This window comes from Bison bison, unplaced genomic scaffold (assembly GCF_000754665.1).
Source record: "Bison bison bison isolate TAMUID 2011002044 unplaced genomic scaffold, Bison_UMD1.0 scf7180017864036, whole genome shotgun sequence".
Classification (NCBI taxonomy): Eukaryota; Metazoa; Chordata; class Mammalia; order Artiodactyla; family Bovidae; genus Bison; species Bison bison.
Window position 1 is genome coordinate 5508232 of NW_011494608.1, and position 14415 is coordinate 5522646.

Genomic DNA, 14415 nt, shown 5'->3' on the forward strand with positions numbered 1-14415 from the left:
CACTCCCCCTGCAGCCCCTCCCTGGCTGCTCAAGAAGACGGCTCAAGCCTCCTGACCAGTGCTTGCTCTTCTTCGGGGAACTGGGCCCAGATCCTGGCACAGACCCCTCCTCACGCCCCTGAAAGCTGCCCGCACTTCCATCACCGACCTGACGCCGGGTTCCAGGTCTCAGGGCAGCAGCACAGAGGGAGTCAGAGGCCCTAGGCTCGGTGTCCTGGGAGGGAGACCTCGGGCAAGGCGCCCTCCTGGCCGCACGCCCCCAGCTGTCCTCTGTGAGCCGGGACGACCGGGCCATCTCCCCCACAGGGCATCTTCCAGGCTCTGAGGCCACATGGACCTGTGAGCATCTTGCAGACTGAAAACCAGGCATATACACTCTTCAGCATCTTCCCCAGTGAAGCCGGGGAAATAAGAGGCTGATCCTGTGTCTGTACTCAAAGGGCTTCCACCTCAGATGGCGAGACGGGGGCAACTTAAGAAGAATATGGAGGCACCGCTGGCCAGAGGGCGCGAAGCTGGCACAGCCGACGGACAGAGCACGGGGCACCCATACGGGCCGGCGCTCACTGCGACTGTGCTGAGGATGGCCGGCGCAGGGGAGGTGATGGGGCCAGGCCGCATGGGGGCAGGGCCACAGGGGACCTGGGCCTTGGAGGAGGAAAGGCAGGGCCACCAGGGCAGTGGGCGCGACAGCCCCTCCGGATGGGCAGCAGCCTTGGGTGCTCTGCACGACACAAGGAAGCCACATGAGTCCAGGAGGAGTCTGCAACCCAAATGCTGGCCTTGCGGCGCTGTCCCTGGTGACAGGGGCTGGCAGGACAACCTGAGGCAGGGAGGACCACTGCCAGTAGGACACCCTGGGCAGCAGCACAGAAGGCAGTGATTGAGGAGCAGCAGAAGGGGCACAGGGGACGGGGAGGGAGGAGGCTGGGCCATCGGCAAGAGATGGAGCTGGGATGCAGGGAAGCTGCTAGCTGAGAGCCCCCCACGGGGTGGGGGGAAGGGGAGCAGAGACGGGGTGCGGGAAGGGTGGCATGGGCAGCAGGGAGGGGCCCAGGGCAGGGGGAACGGGGGGCCAGGGGGGTGTGGAGGGCATCTGCACCCCACTGGGATCCGCCCATGCAGGTCAAGAAGTTGAGACGCTGAGAGGGGGGCAGGGCTGGGGTAGAGGTGGGAACCTGGTTGCAGCGGGGGCACTGGCGGGTTGGCATTTCCACAAGAGAGAATGGACGCCAACTGCTCGTCGCCCAGGAAGTGGGGAAAGGGGACAGACCAGAAGGGGCCTTGCTGTGCTGGACTGGAATGAGAGTGTCAGGGTGATCTGGTGGCCGTCGGTACAGACAGGAGACACTGAGCGTGCATGGGCAAGTCTGTCCTTACGTGTCCATGCATACCCTGGGCTCTGCCCTCCGAGAAGGCTGGGGAGTAGCAACTCCCTGGGACAGACAGCTATTCTCCTGTCTGCATCTCGGTGTCTAAACACTGGTCTTCACTCACGGGAATTGAGGCCTCTGGGGAAAATGTATGCTGTCAGAGCAGTACCCGACAGCGAACCTGGGACCCCTGGTGCCAGGAAGCAAGGGCGTGTTCAGAGGATGATGGAGACGTGTCGACAGGCACAGGAATCAGCCCGACAGAGTGCCCACGGGGCGTCAGAATGAATAATGATGGTAACATGCTTAATCCACTGAGTAGTAAAGTAGGGGAGGGTGACTCCATGCAGAGTAAAGGGACAAAGAGTAGTATGATGAGTAGTTGGTGTTTACGAAGTTTCAAAGCACCTTCCCACAGAATGCTTAGTGATTATAAAGGAGCCTGAGAGGAGGGAACGCCAGTGGGCAGCGCCCTGTCAGCGGAGCAAGGCGGCCAACACCTTTGTCTCGGCAGGACAACAGAGCTCATGGGTCATCTGAGAGGTGTGACCCCTGCCAGGGACGCGGGCACTGACTCTAACCACGAGGACACGTCACATGGACCCAGGTGGGGGGCATCCACACGTGGCTGGTTGGTGATATAGGGAAGCACCAAGGTTAAACAAAAAAAGGCAAAGCCTGAGGAACTGTCCCAGCCTGCTGGAGACTAGAGACATGCTGACTGAAGGCGGCCGTGGCTCTGAGCCCCACCCGGAACCTTCAGGAACAAAGGACACTCCTCGTGCGTAGGAAATGCAGAGTTTGGGATGACGGTGCACCAAGCCAGCCACAGACTCTAAAGCAGCTCAGAAAACAATTCTAACCACTGTGCTTGCAAGTTTTCTGCAGGCTGTCAAAAATAACACAATTGCTCCCTCCTTTTTTTCTTTTTCCTTACTTTTACTTCTAAAAGCCTAAGGAAATTCTGGCTAGAAGTCAGTAGACCTAGGTGTGAAATCCAGCTGTAGGTCACCAGCTCATCATGATTCCAGGAGGCATAAAAGTGGGGAAAACATGGACTCTGGAGTCACAGCGACTGAGCTCCAGTCTTCACTCTGCCACTCACTGGCTGAATGACCCCGCAGATGCTTTGCATTTCCGTCCCCCTAAAGCACAAAAATAACACTATCTGCTTCTGAGATAGACTGTGAAGGTTACATTATTAATCCCTTCAGCAAATATTTACCCAGCTGATACGTTCCGCCGTCACTGAAACGTCCCAGCAACCGTTTCAGGTTCTGAGAGTGTGGCAAAGACCAGGCTCTCTCTCTGGAGCTTATACTCCAGCAGGGGTGGAGAGACGCGGGGGGAAAAAACCTGCATTGGTAATGAACTTTCAGAGAATAATAAGAACTGTGGAGAAAAATAAGGCAGGCATGGCCTTAGAACGTGATGGGGGAATGGGGAAACAAGAGAAGAGAGCTTGGAGAGGAAGAAAAAAAAATCATCACACAAAACAAAACCAAGAAGACACAGATCACAAAAGTCAAGATGAGTAACTACTACTAGAACATAAAGCATAACAGAATCTATGACAGTTAAGACCAAACACATGTGCCATATCAAAGAATGTAAGTGGTCTAAATTCACTTATTAATCAAAAAGACACTGAAGTCAGATCACAAACAAAACTCAGCTCGATGCTTGATCTAAGAGAACCACATGGGGGGAAAAAAGTAATTCTCAAATGTTTAAACCAAAACAAGAGGCAAAGATACATCAACCAAACAAAAACAAAGCAAGGATGGGAATTATAGGATCATACCAGATTGAATAAAGGGCAAAAACATTAGAGGAGACAGACAAAGACACTTAAAATGGTAAAAGGCACAACAAAGTGAGAAGAATTATGACTTCTATGCACTAAAGCCCATCAGCTTTCATATTGCACATATTACAAGACAGAATTACATTGATGGACAGAAGGCCATCAGGGTGAAGACGATCCATGTTAGCAGTAATCGTAATTCACTTCTCAAAGTCCAAGTGAGATCAAATAAGGAAGGATCTTAAAACCCTAAGCAAATTGGTAAGGTAGAGCCGGGTGACACATTTCAACTCAACACACTTAAAACAAGGAATAAGCCTTCCTTTTACATGTCCATGGAGTAGTCAGACACAAAAAACTATCCACAAAGAAATCTCAGTAAATTCTAAGAGGTGAGAATAGTATTAAACTGATCGCAGTGCTGTTACACTACAAATTCACAACAAAAGGAGAAGACAAAAAGGCTCAGATAAAGATGAAGATGAAGCAAACTAAAATCAAAGGATGCCTGAAAATACCCAATATGAGAAATTTGAATACCAGAATATGGTTAGAGCCATACTACAGGAAGCAGAAATGGAAATCATAGGAAATAGAATCATAGGAAAATTCATAGCCCCATAAAACTAGACTAATAATAGGAAATTTTAAATGAATGATGTCCAACCCAGTAAGTGAGGGGAAAATAATATAAGCTCAAATCAGGCAGAAAAAAAATTAGTAAAGATAGAAGAATTACTGAATTAGAAAAGAGACAGCGGATATAATTAATGAAGAAAGTAGATCATGTGTTAGCTTGCTCAATCAAGAAAAAAAAAAAAAGAGGAAGCAAAATTATATAAAAGAAGCAAAAATAGGGGGGAAAAAACCTCAAAAAGGCAGTTAAAGACCTACAGAAATTTTCTTTTTTAAAAAGTGAGCTACGTAAGCTCTTACCGAAGTCAGAAAAATACATATGAAAGATGTTCAACGGGTATAGGGTTGATTTTACAAAACGAAAAAATTCTACAGATCTTTGGCATAATAACAAAAATACAATTAACACTAGCCTTAACGGCACCCTTAAGGAAGATTAAGATGGCAAATTTGTATTGTGTGTTTTCTCGCCACAATATTTAAATAAACAAAGGAACAAATGCAAGAAAAAGACGGAACAGGATTACCCAAGCCAATATTCAAGTACACTGTGAACTTACACGCACAAGGGTGGCACTGGCTAGTGGACAGACAGGTTAATGGAAGAGAATTCAAAGATTTTCCTACGCATATGTGAAAATGGCATTGCTTATTTATGAAGAAAGAAGAAAGTGAAGTCGCTCAGTCGCGTCCGACTCTTTGCGACCCCATGGACGGTAGCCTACCAGGCTCCTCCATCCATGGGATTTTCCAGGCAATAATACCAGAGTGGATTGCCATTTCCTTCTCCAAGGAGAAGACAAATTATTCATTAAGTAACTTGTGGATAACTAGCCAGTTTTCCGGAAAAAGAAAAGGTGGCTCCATGCCTCACTACTCACGCCTTAAAAAATTCCAGATAAATAAAAGATTTCAATGTTAAAACAACTGAGTCCATGAAAGTATTCGTTTTTTTTTTAATATAAGCTAAATGAGGAAAGTCTTTCTAAGTATGATATAAAAATATGAGGTTTTTTTTTTTTAAGAGATTGCTAAATTTAAAAGAGTAATTTCCAGCTTGACTCACTCCTGGGAGCACTAGGCTACTTGTAAGGATATTTGTTGCAACAATGTTGATAATAGCAAAAGATGCTAAAGGTCCATCAAAAGATACAGAGTAAATAAATTACATACATCTTGCCTGCCATTAAAAAGACTGTTGCAGCTCCACCTACCTGTGAGTATCTCCATAGGAAGGAGACCCAGCCTGTGTCATTAAGAAACAAAGGAGAGTGGCGGAAAGTTCTCCCAAGGTACCCAGGGAGGTACACACACTCTGGATGTTTTATCTTCTTTTATAAATTTTCCCCCCTTTTAAAAATCAATTTACATAATTATATTTGGCAAAGGGGCCAAAGAGACAATGACTCAGCCCCTTGGCTTCCCTGCACCCACCCCCGGGCCAGCCAGGCTTCAGACCAGATGACCACTCGCCACTGCCCAGCCTCAGGGAGGGGTCCTCAGCCCGTCAGCCTCTGCTGCTGCTGACAAGCGCTTCATCGGGTCTGACTCTGCGTGACCCCAGGGACTACAGCCCCCCAGGCTCCTCTGCCCAAGGGATTCTCCAGGCAACAATACTGGAGTGGGTGGTCATTTCCTTCTCCAGGGGAATCTCCCCAACCCAAGGATCATATCTGGGTTTCTGGCATCTGGGACTCACCAAAGTCTGGCTAACCTGGCCCTATACACCTGGCCTGGTCAGGGGGCCTGAGTGCTGGCACTCTTCCCAAGCACAGCTCTTTGGAACGTGGGCTGTGGGGGAGAACATCGCTAAGCTAAGGAGATGGAGGTTAGCGGGCAGCTCAGCTGCCAGGGAAGCCTGGGCCACACACAGCCGTGTGTGTCCAAAGACACAAGTGTGGCCTTTCGCCCACGAATCTCATGACATAAACAAACTGACGGTCCCCCACTGAGGCCTCCAGGTACCAGCTCGATGAGAGGACGTTCTGCAGGACTTGGGATGCGTCTCCCCGAGAGCCCCGGGAGGGCGGGAGCAGCCGGAGTTCTGGCACAGGACAGGCTGGCTGCCTGGAGCGCCTGGGTCCAGACTCCTGGGCGGAGGTGGACAATGCACGAGGGGCCACTGAGGCAGACGAAGCAACATTCAGACACGACGAACCCACAGCACCCTGCAGTGGTTCTGTCCCCAGGGAGGCCTGTGAGCCTCGTCAGGGCTGTGGGCTGTGCTTCGTCCCAAGCGCACTCCTTTGAGACAGGTGACTGCAGGTGTCAGGGTCCAGGGCTGCCTCTGGCTGCTGCTTCCAGGACAGCTGGCAAGCACACCAGGCTGCGTGGGGATGGTCTGTCAACCGACCTGGAATCCTCTACCTGCATCAGACCAGCAGTGGCAGGGATCAAGTCTAATTTACCTCTGGGTCCCCAGCACCTGGGTGCAGATGGATGGATCCACCCATCCAAGAATCTGTGTATTCCCTGTAACTTCATGCAACAAACACCCCACAAGTCTGTTTCCTAATTTGTAACAGTTCAGTTCAGTCGCTCAGTCATGTCTGACTCTTTGCAACCCCAAGGACTGCAGCACGCCAGGCTTCCCTATCCATCACCAACTCCCGCAGCTTGCTCAAACTCACGTCCATCAAGTTGGTGATGTCATCCCACCATCTTATCCTCTGCCGTCCCCTTCTCCTCCTGCCTTCAATCTTTTCCAGGATCAGCGTCTTTTCCAATGAGTCAATTATTTGCACCAGGTGGCCAAAGTATCAGAGTTTCAGCTTCAGTATCAGTCCTTCCAATGAATATTCAGGACTGATCTCCCTTAGGATGGACTGGCTGGATCTCCTTGCAGTCCAAGGGACTCTCAAGAGTTTTCTCCAATACCACAGTTCAAAAGCTTCAATTCTTCAGTGCTCAGCTTTCTTTATGGTCCAACTCTCACATTCACACATGACTACTGAAAAAACCATAGCTTTGACTAGACGGACCTTTGTTGGCAAACTAATGACTCTGCTTTTTAATATGCTGTCTAGGTGGGTCATAGCTTTTCTTCCAAGGAACAAGCGTCTTTTAATTTCATGGCCATAGTCTCTATCTGCAGTGATTTTGGAGCCCATAAAAATAACTGAAAAAAAAACTGTTTCCACTGCTTCCCCATCTATTTGCCATGAAGTGATGGGACCAGATGCCATGATATTAGTTTTCTGAATGTTGAGCTTTAAGCCAATTTTTTCACTCTCCTCTTTCACTTTCATCAAAAGGCTCTTTAGTTCTTCTTCACTTTCTGCCATAAGGGTCATGTCATCTGCATATCTGAGGTTATTGATGTTTCTCCCAGCAATCTTGATTCCAGCTTGTGCTTCATCCAGCCCAGCGTTTCTCATGATGTACACTGCATATAAGTTAAATAAGCAGGGTGACAATATACAGCCTTGACGTACTCCTTTTCCTATTTGGAACCAGTCTGTTGTTCCCTGTCCAGTTCTAACTGTTGCTTCCTGACCTGCATACAAGTTTCTCAAGAGGCTGGTCAGGTGGTCTGGTATTCCCATCTCCTTCAGAATTTTCCACAGTTTATTGTGATCCACACAGTCAAAGGCTTTAGCATAGTGAATAAAGCAGAAATGGATATTTTTCTGGACCTCTCTTGCTTTTTTGATGATCCAGCGGATTTTGGCAATTTGATCTCTGGTTCCTCTGCCTTTTCTAAAACCAGCTTGAACGTCTGGAAGTTCACGGTTCATGTATTGCTGAAGCCTGGCTGGAGAATTTTGAGCATTACTTTACTACCATGTGAGATGAGTGCAATTGTGTGGTAGTTTGAGCATTCTTTGGCATTTCCTTTCTTTGTGATTGGAATTTGGCCTTGGAGTACAGAATGAAGCAGGGCAAAGGCTAATAGAGTTTTGCCAAGAGAAAGCACTGGTCATAACAAACACCCTCTTCCAACAACACAAGAGAAGACTCTACACGTGGATATCACCAGATGACCAACACCGAAATCAGACTGATTATATTCTGTGCAGCCAAAGATAGAGAAGCTGTATACAGTCAGCAAAAACAAGACCAGGAGCTGACTGTGGCTCAGATCATGAACTCCTTATTGCCAAATTCAGATTTAAATTGAAGAAAGTGAGGAAAACCACTAAATCATTCAGGTATGACCTAAATCAAATCCCTTATGATTATATAGTGGAAGTGACAAATAGATTTAAGGAACCAGATCTGATAGACAGAGTGCCTGATGAACTATGGACAGAGGTTCGTGACACTGTACAGGAGGCAGCGATCAAGACCATCCCCAGGAAAAAGAAATGCAAAAAAGCAAAATGGCTGTCTGAGGAGGCCTTACAAATAGCTCTGAGAAGAAGAGAATTTAACTCAGATAACCATTATACCTACTACTGTGGGCAAGAATCCCTTAGAAGAAATGGAATAGCCCTAATAGTCAACAAAAGAGTCCAAAATGCAGTACTTGGGTGCAATCTCAAAAACGAAAGAATGATCTCTGTTCATTTCCAAGGCATAATCCAAGTCTAAGACCCAACCAGTAACGCGCAAGAAGCTGAAGCTGAACGGTTCTATGAAGACCTTACAAGACCTGCTAAAACTAGCACCCAATTTGTAACAGGGGGATGGTAATTATGACCTGAAGACTTGCACGGGTCAGACAAACTGCATAGAGAGTTTAGGCACAGCGTCTTATTCCCCAGTATGAGGGTATGTGGTTCTCTCGGGCACAGCAGTGGGTGACCCCACACAAGGCACCACCTGGCCACTGTCTCCCAGACGGGCATTGCCCTCGTGCCCACAAGAGCTTCCTGCACATCACAGCTCAGCAGTGGGGCGGGGGTCTGCTCGGCGATTATCTGGAGGATGTGCACTGAAAGCATGCTGTCCACGGTGTAGCTGACACCTGACCAGGGCTCGCCGGCACAGACCAGGCGCTGTGCATCTGAGAGGCCGGGACGAGGACAGTGCTGTCAGCTGGGGAGGGAGACGGGGCAGCGCTGTGGGACAGTCAAATCAGTGTGAGAAACTGCTCAGTCTGCTAGTCACCACCACCCAGTATCCATGGAAACAGCTGGACCGGCCCTCGACTCAGGCCGTCAGGAGGCCTGCTAGGCTCTGCCAGGCTCCCACCCTTGTGGGAATGTAGCCTCCCCCAGCCCACGGTTCTGCTCCCAGACGAACAGAGACAGGAGGCAGCTGAGTAGGGGTCCTGCCCCAGGCCCCTCCCCAGCCCTGCCGGGGCTCTGCCCTGCCCTCTGTCCCACCTTGCCCTGAGACGCTCTGCAGAAGGAACGCACACAGTCTTGGAGCCAGCCCAGAACCTGGCTTCCTCTCCTCCGGGACCCCCACATGACATCAGTCCCGGTGGGCCCCATCAGCGGCCCGGTGAGCGGCAGTGCTGGCACAGGCGCTGTGGTCTCTGGCACCGGCCCGCAGGGCAGGAGTCATGTCAGGGCCTTCCCACGGGGGCCGTGGCCCCGAGACACAGAAAGGCTCTGTGTGCAGCCGGTGCGAGCAACTTACGTAACAGCAAACACCTCCAAAGAGCAGAGGCACCCGGACACCAGGACGAGCAGTAAATCAGCCTGCGTCAACATGATGAAAGGATAACGAGGACCTGAACGGCAAGTGTAAGACGTGCTCATAACGTGAGAAATACTTGTTTTCTCAAGTATTAAAAAAAAAAGGACACAGAGTACAAGAGCGGTATGATCATCTCGGCGAACAAAATGTGAACTGGGGGACAGCAGAAAGACTTAGAAAGGCACAAAAAGGAGACGAAATAGAGACTGGTTTTGGGGGCGCAAGAGTGGAAAAAGATAATTTTTCTCCATTGAATTTTTCTGATTTGCCCTGCTTTTCTATAACAAGAATATATTGCTTTTGTGAAGCGAATGAATGGGAAGGTCAAGATTCCAGGGTAAGGAACCTTGCCTCTGAAAAACCAGGACAGCCTGAGTGATGCGGAAAGGAGCCAGTGACCCTGAGATGTTGGCTCTACGGCACAGGTGACAGGGACAGGGCAGGTGGTGTGCACTGGGGCCAGGGATGAAGCCCCAGCCCAGTGCAGACAGACGGTGGGCCGGGGAGGCCAGCCCGGGGCAGCAGGTGGGCAGACAAAACTCACGGTCTCACCTCTCGGCCCCTGACCTGGAACTACACTCTACGGGGTGGGAAAGTCACCGCAAAAACTCGGGCTCCCACAACGCCCACGGCACCATCAATGTCAAGAGTCACACGTCCACTCCACGAAACAGCCCAAAAGCCTTAAAAATCCCACGTCTTTTGACTTCATAACTCCAAAACGAGCAAGCTGAGGAAAATCAGAGAAAAATGCATGCAGACGGATATTCCCTGGAAACTGCCAGATGTGGCGACAGTTAAATTAATCATGACACGGAACAGAGAGATATCACGCGGTGTTTCTGGGGCGTGTGGACCCTCGGAGACAAGACCCAGGCCGCACTGAATGCTGCTGGGGGCCTGAAGGTGCTGGGCCCACGAGACCTCCTGGAGGAAACGCCTTTGAGTCCTGATCCTGTGGTGTAACAACTCATGCATCTCCTCCAGGATACAATCCTTAATACCGGCACTGGTGTGCACATGACATACGACAAGGAAAACACCTATAGGGAGACCAGCGCAAACCCAGCAGGGTGCCCCCCACCCCATCTCCGGAAGGAGTCTGACCCCACGGGGCTCACTCCCCATCGGCCGGTGCCTTGGAGCACTCCCTTCTTTTGACTGACTCGATGCCTGGGTACACACTTTGTGTCACTGTTTCCTAGGGCTGGATTCCTGGGGCCTGCCCAGCCCCGGGGGCAGGAGGGCTGGGTGTCCGACCCTCCTCGGCCAGCGTATCCGGTGGAAGTCGCTGTCTGAGCCCAGGTCGCCGAGAGACAAAGTTTTCTGAGCTAGGAAAGTGAGGGACACCCTGAGAGGTGCAAACTGAGACACGTTCTGCAGAAACAACCATCCACCTCCTCTCACTTGGGCTGGACCAGCGAGGCAGGCAGATTCCAAGGAAGGAGCCCCCGGGTGTCAGGCTCAGTCCACTCACAGCTGCCACGTCGGCACTGCTCACCGGACCCCCAGCAACCTTCACCCATGGGAGTGGGGAGCCCAGGAGAGTGGGCAGTCCCGGGCAGCTCGAGGGGTTCTCACAAACTGAAGACCAGTGAGGGAACATCAGGGGGAGAGGTCTGTCTTTCTCCTCCAGCCCCTGGGGTAATTCTCCTGTGTCTCTAGAGTGCAAAACCAGGAGGTCAAACTAATGAATTAACTGGAGGAAAGACCAGCTACTGACTCACAACAGTTTCTGGGTTAAAGCAGAGAAAGAAGGCACATCCATGATTGTCTGCATCTGACCCAGCACAGATTACATGTCGGGATCATTTCCAGAGAATAATACAGACTCTCATTTCAACAACAATTCTACATTTGAGCTTGTTTCTCAACAAAAATTTCCACTGCTATTTAGGAAGGCACAGACTGGGGTGAACGTTGCAGGTGTGACAGGCAACAAGCGTTCAAACACCTTGCTGTAAGCGCCACCTTCCAGCGCTCTCTCGGGCCAAGTACCGGGGTAAGTTACGGTGTTTACCAAACAAACTCAGCTCATCCAGGAGCCAGGAGGAACCACCCCCTCGCTCCTGCCCACCACGTCTTCACTCATCACTCGAGGAGCACAAGTGTCTGCAGAAGTCACATCCATGCAGACACCGTAAGTGCACCACGGAGGATGCGGGTTCTGCAGCAAGGGGATCCGCATTGTCACCACGCCTGAGCTCAGAGGGCAGCAGCCCGGCCATAAGGCTGTGCTGACCGGACATCCGCAGACCAAGCTCGGGAGAGACACAGACCTCCCTGCCCAGTTCCCTGAAGACCTCGGCACACAGCAGCACCAAACGCGAGCCCGCGAGTTCTGAACGAAGGAGCGCGCACACCCAGAGGTGACGGGCAGTACTCACCCCACAGCAGAGGAGCCAGCTGCAGGTGCTCCAAGACCAGCTGGTTCAGGAGGCCCTCCACACTCGCCTCGCCCGTGCGCTTCAGAGATGGGTGAGCGTCGTTAAGGAAAACTCTGGGATCGCCAAGCCCAGGGCCCGGAGAAGTTCTACAAGTTTCTTGACAGACAGGAAACCCTACACAGTGGTTGAACGGCCTCCTCCTCTCAAGGGTTGGTCAGATATGTGGGAAACAGGTATGTAGATGTGTCAAGGGCCTCTCCCCCCACTGTCCACCACCAAATCTGATAAATTGAGCTGTTGTGTGAAGAAGGGAAATCCACCCAGATAGGTTCAATCCAGCAGCCGTTCTTGCTGGGGGAAATAAAGAAGAGGGAAGGTTGTTTTTCCTAAAGAGCGTGCAAACTGTGGCTCACTGTTCAATACAGCCCAACGTGTTTCTCTACACGTGTCGGTTTCATGCTGCTTCCACGTCTGTCACGTTACACATCTTGATGTAATTACACATATTATTACGAACGTGCTCACTCAGGCAAGTTCATAATTGAGGAAGTCATACTGCCTCTCAGCAAGTATCAGTGGATGAAGAAATTGGGTTTAGAAGTGCAGAAAATAGATGTCTCCAAGGTGCTAATATTAAACAGCCCGTGTGGTCCTCAGAAACACAGCTGTAAACTGCTTTCCCTTTTCCTACATAAATGAAAGCCGCAGCGTTTAAGCCCCAATCAAAAGGGAAGACTATAGCTCTGACACTCTCTAGTGACCGGGAAAGTGGGGAGAATCCTGTTACTTTCCTCCTTTAGCAAGGTAACGGCACTCAACGAACACACCGAGTGTGTCTGAAGCGAGCGATGCGTGGTGAGAAGCACTGAGCACGCTGAAATGACCGCACATGAGCCTGAAACTCGGGAGGCTCACACTCCAAGAAGGACGACAACGCAGGAACAGGCCACTGCGCCTGTCCAGCCGGAGGACAGCCGTGCCAGGATGGAGCCAGGCTGGCGGAGCAGAACAGGCCGGGGCGGGCAGCAAGGGGCGCCAAGGCCTGGAGGGAACAGAGACCAGAGTTCCGGGGTCCCTCCTGCCAGGGCCCAAGAGGGCCAGCTAGCCACACACGGCAGGGGGTCTGAGACAGGAGCTCGGGCCAAGCTGTCGGAGCCCAGAGCACGCAGGAGCCCCTGCCTACCTCTCCAGGCCTGCCACCTCCACCCAGGCCCTTCTCTGGCTACCTTGACCCTGTTTCCTTTCTTCCAAAACACCATGTGCTTTCTTGGAACTCCAGTCTCCACATTCTATGCTCTTTGCCTGGAAATGCTGCTCCCTGCCCTTTTCTGCCTCCTCACTATACTCATCCTTTAACTCTCTTCTCAGACCTCACCTCCTCCAGGAAGGCTTCCCTGAGCTGCCTCTGCTCCAGAGACCCTCAGCGACCCCACCAGATGTGTGTGTCTCCTGCTGTCTGGCTCCACCCCTGGCCTGTCAGCCGTGCAAGGGCAGAGCCCTCCTAGTGGTGTCTGGACCAGTGCCCCAGTCACCGTGGCTGCTCCATGAACACTGAGGACTAAATGCACGCTGGCATGAGTCAGCACCCCAGGTAGGTGGTGCAGGGGCCACGTGCGTGTGCTCGCTTTTTCCTGTCTTCTTTCCTGACTCTCTGGGGGTTATTTTCACTTATATGAAATTAAGACTTCAGAATATGGCAGCTTACTGCCTCTTGTTTAAAAAAAAAAAATCATGGCAGGCTTTTGAGGCTGATCACACATGGTGCTTGAAGAACAGAAATAGTGCCTGACGAGCACAGCCAGGATGCGGAGCTCTGAAATGATCAGTTAGAAGAGCAAGTGAGCCAGTGAGTAATCACAAAGTTGCCAAGTGGCACTGGGGCTTTGGAAGCCATTCTAATAGCATATTTCTGTATTAATTTGCTCTCGGACATGAGCCATAAAATTATACAGCTGAGCTAATAAAGCCAATTACCTGCATGGGCATCCCCCTCCCCTTCGGCCCCATAAGCCACCAAAACAGCCTTGTGTCTGAGCCTGGACACAAGAACACAACCCTGGCTACCGAGACCCTAATCAGCCACTCTCACAGCCCGGATGACAATGCTATAGTGAGGACGGTGGATGTGGCAGTGGCTGCTCTTTCTTAAATACCCGGACTCTGGCGTTCAGGGCAAGAGGTCAGAAAAGAATGATGATGATGGACGGTAATTCCCATCACTACTACTGCTGCAAAGAGAGCATTTCCAAAGTGAGTCCTATGAGGGAGGCCCAGCGCTAAGTGTTTAGCATGGATCTTCTCAGTTTAAAAATACTTGCTATTTTCAAATTAAAACCTGAGAATGTGGTGGGTATAAGACAGGGACTATTATTTCCATCTCAGAGATTTAAGCAAACAAACAAACAAACAAACCTCAGGCCCATGGGGATAAGGAGAAAAGAGAACACAGCTAGGAAGTGGCAGGATTGAGTCCATCCCACCCTGGAGCCCATGATACGGCTCCCACTTTCAGATACTTTGCTATAAACACTGCACGGACTCCTCACAGTAAACTGGATGCAGGGACCTGTGACTCCCACTTGATAAATGAGGACACCAGTGCACAGGGCCAGGACCCTGTCTG

The 14415-nt window shown here is 50.7% G+C and overlaps 1 protein-coding gene across 4 annotated transcripts in view; it reads right to left on the bottom strand.

Annotated features, from left to right (window-relative positions):
- TRAPPC9 (trafficking protein particle complex 9) overlaps positions 1–14415 on the bottom strand; it is a 390359-nt gene that overhangs the window by 77346 nt on the left and 298598 nt on the right. For all 4 annotated transcript variants that reach the window (XM_010834790.1, XM_010834791.1, XM_010834789.1 and 1 more), the window contains one exon: positions 11793–11883. In XM_010834790.1, coding sequence (XP_010833092.1) covers positions 11793–11883 — 91 coding nt within the window. The remainder of the gene's footprint in view (positions 1–11792; positions 11884–14415) is intronic.